The sequence below is a fragment of the Theobroma cacao genome, chromosome 3 (genome assembly GCF_000208745.1).
Source record: "Theobroma cacao cultivar B97-61/B2 chromosome 3, Criollo_cocoa_genome_V2, whole genome shotgun sequence".
Classification (NCBI taxonomy): Eukaryota; Viridiplantae; Streptophyta; class Magnoliopsida; order Malvales; family Malvaceae; genus Theobroma; species Theobroma cacao.
In genome coordinates, this window is record NC_030852.1 from 2,681,931 (window position 1) to 2,687,532 (window position 5,602).

Consider the following 5,602-nt stretch of genomic DNA (forward strand, 5'->3'; position numbering starts at 1 on the left):
GTTAAGCAGACAGTGGGTAAAGGATGTCGTGTCGGTTTGGGGTTAGGAAAGAATTTACAAGGAATTAATCGTCCTCTGACTCCAATAAAAAATGAAGAAAGGTTCGGTTTGGGGTACAAGCCTACCAATGAAGAGAGAAGGAAATTGACAACTCGAAAGAAGATTAAAAAGATGGCTCAGCTTGAGGGAAAGGAAGAAGAATTTGGGAAACGGACAATCCCACACTTATATGAGACTTTTCACTCTGCAGGTTTCATTCATCCCAAAGCACCAACAAAGGTCAATCAGGTTCTACGGATGTTTGATGAGCTATCAATCCATATGATCAAATATGAAGAACCTAACGAGAAGATCCCTGTGGTGTATCCAGTACTGCCAAGAGAGGAGCTAAACAATTGGACAGTCACGGAATTACCCATCATCTTTAAGTCTTCGAAAATGTAATGAACAATTTTATCTAAATGCCTATGCCCAAGGGTGTTAAGAGTAATTTCTTATTTAAGTAGGGCTTTTTGTTACCTTCATCATTTAAATAAATGACAATGCATAATGTGTTTCATAATTCATCAATCTTTTTGCATATTTCCTTTCATCTATTCTTTTAACCAATAAATACTTGCCCATACACGCGTCCAACTTTACCTGTTTGCAAGTCTTTAAATAATGAACACGAAGACAATCTAGACAACGATTTGAATATCGAATTTGAGATGATTTCGAACGTTAATGAATTGAAAAATGAAGAGGAGGTTGATGACTATGGCTTACTCCCTGATTTGTCGAGAATGTTGGAACAGGAGGAAAAAAAGATTTTACCTCATCAGGAACTCACAGAAATGATTAACCTCGGAAATGGGGAAGAAAAGAAAGAGGTTAAGATTGACACCTCGCTGTCATCTAATGAACGGCAGAAGCTAGAAGAACTGTTCCGTGAATATGTGGACGTGTTTGCTTGGTTATATCAGGACATGTCAGGTCTCAATACTGACATTGTTGTCCATAAGTTGCCTTTGAGATCAAACTGTAAGCCTATTAAACAGAAGTTGAGAAGGATGAAGCTAGAAATGTTGTTGAAGATTAAAGAAGAAGTAAATAAGCAATTTGATGCTGGATTCTTAGAGGTGGCTAAGTATCCTGAATGGGTGGCTAATATAGTTTCAGTTCCTAAGAAGGATGGAAAAGTTCCAATGTGCGTCGATTACAGGAATTTGAACAGAGCGAGTCCGAAGGATAGCTTCCCTTTGTCACATATTGATACTCTTGTGGATAACACAGCAAAGCATGCTTTGTTCTCATTTATGGATGGTTTCTCTGGTTACAATAAGATAAAGATGGCTCCCGAAGATATGGAAAAAACAACATTCGTAACCATGTGGGGAACGTTTTGTTACAAAGTAATGCCATTTGGATTAAAGAATGTAGGTGCCACCTACCAAAGGGCAATGGTAGCTTTGTTTCACGATATGATGCATAAAGAGATAGAGGTATATGTGGATGACATGATTGCAAAATCTCATGCAGAAAGGGATCATACTGTCAATCTCAAGAAGCTATTCGAGAGATTGCGAAAGTTTTAGCTCAAGTTGAATAATACAAAATGCATTTTTGGTGTAACTTTTGAGAAATTGTTGGGGTTCATAGTAAGTGAAAAAGGAATTGAAGTGGACCCAGATAAAATACGAGCTATTCAAGAGCTACCACCTCCCAAAACGCAAAAAGAAGTGAAAGGATTTTTAGGGAGGTTGAATTACATTGCTCGATTTATATCCCAGCTCACTTGCAAATGTGATCCAATCTTCAAGTTGCTTCGAAAACGAGACCCAAGAGAGTGGAATGAAGAATGTCAAATAGCCTTTGATAAAATCAAAGAATATCTCACAAATCCACTAGTGTTGGTGCCACCGACGGCTGAAAAACCTCTTATTTTGTATTTGACTGTAAACAAGAATTCTATGAGATGTGTACTATGACAACATGATGGAAATGGGAAGAAAGAACAAGCCGTATATTACTTGAGCAAGAAATTCACAGAGTATGAGTCCAAATACTCTGCGCTCGAACAAATGTGTTGTGCGCTAGCATGGACCGCCCAAAGGCTCAAACAATATATGTTGTATCACACAACATGGTTGGTGGCAAAATTAGATCCCATCAAGTATATTTTTGAAAAACCCTTCATGTTTGGAAGAATAGCTCGATGGCAAGTGCTATTGTCTGAGTATGATATTGTGTATGTGTCCCTAAAGTCAATCAAAGGGAGCGCCATCGCTGATTTTCTCGCAGATCGAGCTAATGAGGATTATGAATCTGTAAGTTTCGATTTTCCAGATGAAGATTTGATGGCCATTTTGCACATAGAAAAGGACGTTCCCAATGAATTCAACCCATGGAGATGTATTTTGATGGAACATCTAATGCTTTGGGGCACGGAATTGGGGCAGTGTTGGTTTCTCTAAATGGAAAGTACTATCCTGCCACAGCGAGATTGAATTTCAATTGTACTAATAATATAACGGAGTACGAGGTGTTGGTAATGGGATTACAAGCAGCAATCGAGATGAAGGCTGACGTGATAGATGTTTACGGAGATACGACTTTAGTGATATGTCAAATGAGAGGTGAATGGGAAACTAGAGATTCTAAACTAGTTCCATATAAAAAGCTGGTTACAGAATTAAGCAAACAATTCAAAGAAGTCAGCTTCAACCACTTGCCTCGAGAAGAAAATTAGATTGCTGATGCTTTGGCCACTATCGCAGCAATGTTCAGAATAAAAGAAGCGGCTGATGTAGGTCCTTTTGATTTAAAAGTCCGTGAAGTCTCCGCACATTACTTGAATGTTAAGGAAGAGGTTGATGGTAAGCCGTGGTATCATGATAACATGTAATACATCAAGCACCGGGTATATCTTGAGAATATCACGGACAATGACAAGCGAACTCTTAGAAAATTAGCAATGGGTTTCTTCCTTAGCGGAGAAGTGCTCTACAAAAGGAGTCGAGATCAAGTACTTTTGAGATGTGTGGATGTTACGGAAGCCAACAAAATAATGAAAGAAGTCCACGAAGGAACTTGTGGAGCTCATGCTAATGGACATATGTTGGCTAGACAAATTATGAGAGTTGGTTATTATTGGTTGACATTGGAATCAGATTGCATAAACTTTGCTCGAAAATGCCACAAGTGTCAAGTTTACGCAGATAGAATCCATGCTCCACCAGCCCCATTGCACGTTTTCACAGCGCCTTGGCCATTTTCAATGTGGGGAATGGATGTGATTGGGCTTATTACGCCAAAAGCCTCTAATGGACATCGATTCATATTGGTGGCCATTGATTATATTACAAAATGGGTAAAAGCAGCTTCCTATGCCAATGTGACACAAAAGGTGGTGTACAGGTTCATCCAAAGGGAGATCATATGTCAGTATGGACTTCCAGAAAGAATCATTACTGATAACGCAAGCAATTTGAATGGTGTGATGGTGAATGATATTTGCGCTAAATTCAAGATCAAGCATCATAACTCGACAACTTACTGTCCGAAGATGAACGGAGCTGTAGAGGCAGCCAACAAAAACATCAAAAAGATTGTCGAAAAGATGACTGAAGTTTATAAAGACTGGCATGAGAAACTTCCTTTTGCCTTGCATGCATATCGAACTTCTGTGCGTACCTCCACCGGGGCAACTTCGTACGCATTAGTATATGGTACAGAAGCAGTTCTACCTGTTGAAGTAGAAATCCCATCATTGAGGGTGTTGATGGAAACAGAATTGGAAGATGCTAAGTGGGTCCACTCCCGCTACGAGCAATTGAATCTGATTGAGGAGAAAATGCTTGCGGCTCTTTGTCATGGTTAGATGTACCAACGAAGGATGATGCAAGCATATGAGAAAAAAGTTCATCCCAGACAGTTCCGAGAAAGAGAGTTGGTTCTTAAGAGAATACTCCCTAATCAAATTGATTTTCGAGGAAAATGGATACCGAATTGGGAAGGACCGTATGTGGTAAAGAAGGCTTTTTCAGGAGGAGTCTTAATTTTGGCTGACATGGATGGGGAAGATTTGCCTAATCCGATAAATGCGGATGCGGTAAAGAAGTACTATGCTTGACACGGAAGGGGTTCGTGCTGAAAACCCGAAAAGGGTAGCTCGTACCTAAGGGAGGAGGCTCATGCTGAAAACCCGAACAGGGCGGCTTGAGGTCGAAAAGTAGGAAGTTAGAATGAAATTTTAAGATGTCAGCCTAAATGGGACACAAGATTGAGGTAGAAATACACTATGAATGGAGCTCCACAATTTCGCAAAACAAGGGAAGTTAGAGAGTCTGCAACCCACAGATTTGCTCAAAGCATCAATCAAGGACAATTCTTGAAATCGAATATCAGATTGTTTCCTCTGAATGGTCTGAGTGTTCATCACTTAAAGATCTAATATTTGCTTTGTAAATTCTCTTTGCCTTGAATTATTTGATTTATCATATGTGAAATTCTCATTCGCCTCTTTATTTTAACCCTTTCATTATTTACCATCCCATGATTCACATAGTGATTGTCATAGAAATGAATGATGACTGGTAAAAGAAATAAACTAATTAAGCAAGAAACTACACTCATTGTTCAGCAAAAGACTTAATGATGAAAAAAAAAAAGGAATGGCAGAGCATCGAACCTAAGGCAAAGTCAAATGTCAAAAAAGAAGGTACTTAAGGAAAATCTGGAGTTACCTGAAGTCTCCAGAAGGAAAGAAAATAGGCAAAGAAGATCAAAAGTTGCATTGAAAAATCGGATGAAACAAGAGAAGAGTCTTGGAACCTTAATGAATCATAAACATGAAAACATTTCATCATGTCAATCATGCATAATGCCTAGCCATGCACCCGACAAGAATCAAAATTAATTCATGTCCCAAGCTTCGAAAGTAAAAATTCACTCGACTTAAAGTGTTGAGATTGTAAAACTTTGATGGAAGGATTTGAGTTTTTTCATTTCATGTTAATCCAATTAAGTTAGCATTAAAGAATTAAATCGAACCTGTTGTGAAATAGGTCGAGCCTAAATTTAGTTTAGGAATTTTAATTTTGTTTAAATCAAACTTGTTGTGAGATAGGTCGAGCCTAGATTAAGTCTAAAAATTTTAATTTTGTTTAAATCGAACCTGTTGCGAGATAGGTCGAGCCTAAATTTAGTTTAAGAATTTTAATTTTGTTTAAATCGAACCTGTTGTGAGATAGGTCGAACTTAGATTAAGTCTAAAAATTTTAATTTTGTCTAAATCGAACCTGTTGTGAGATAGGTCGAGCCTAAATTAAGTCTAGGAATTTTAATTTTGTTTAAATCGAACATGTTATGAGATAGGTCAAGCCTAAATTAAGTTTAGGAATTTCAATTGTTTAAATCGAACTTGTTGTGAGATAGGTCAAGCCTAGATTAAGTCTAGGAATTTTAATTTTGTTTAAATCGAACCTGTTATGAGATAGGTCGAGCCTAAATTTAGTTTAGGAATTTTCAACTTTGTTTAAATCGAACCTGTTGTGAGATAGGTCGAGCCTAGATTAAATCTAGAAATTTTAATCGAATTTGTTCTAATATGGGTCAAGCC

The 5,602-nt window shown here is 37.9% G+C and overlaps 1 protein-coding gene across 1 annotated transcript; it reads left to right on the plus strand.

Annotated features, from left to right (window-relative positions):
- Window positions 2,387-3,862, plus strand: LOC108661110 (uncharacterized protein K02A2.6-like). Its single transcript, XM_018116991.1, has 3 exons — window positions 2,387-2,618; window positions 2,760-2,858; window positions 3,153-3,862. The coding sequence occupies exons 1-3, from the start codon at window positions 2,387-2,389 to the stop codon at window positions 3,860-3,862; spliced, it is 1,041 nt and encodes a 346-aa protein (XP_017972480.1).

What these genes read in the sequence shown, in the direction of transcription:
- LOC108661110 (XM_018116991.1), top strand. Translation starts at nt 2,387, where the DNA reads ATGGAGATGTATTTTGATGGAACATCTAATGCTTTGGGGCACGGAATT. An exon ending in AGTGATATGTCAAATGAGAG is followed by an intron (nt 2,619 to 2,759) that starts GTGAATGGGAAA and finishes CCACTATCGCAG; the next exon opens with CAATGTTCAGAATAAAAGAA. An exon ending in TGTTAAGGAAGAGGTTGATG is followed by an intron (nt 2,859 to 3,152) that starts GTAAGCCGTGGT and finishes CATTGGAATCAG; the next exon opens with ATTGCATAAACTTTGCTCGA.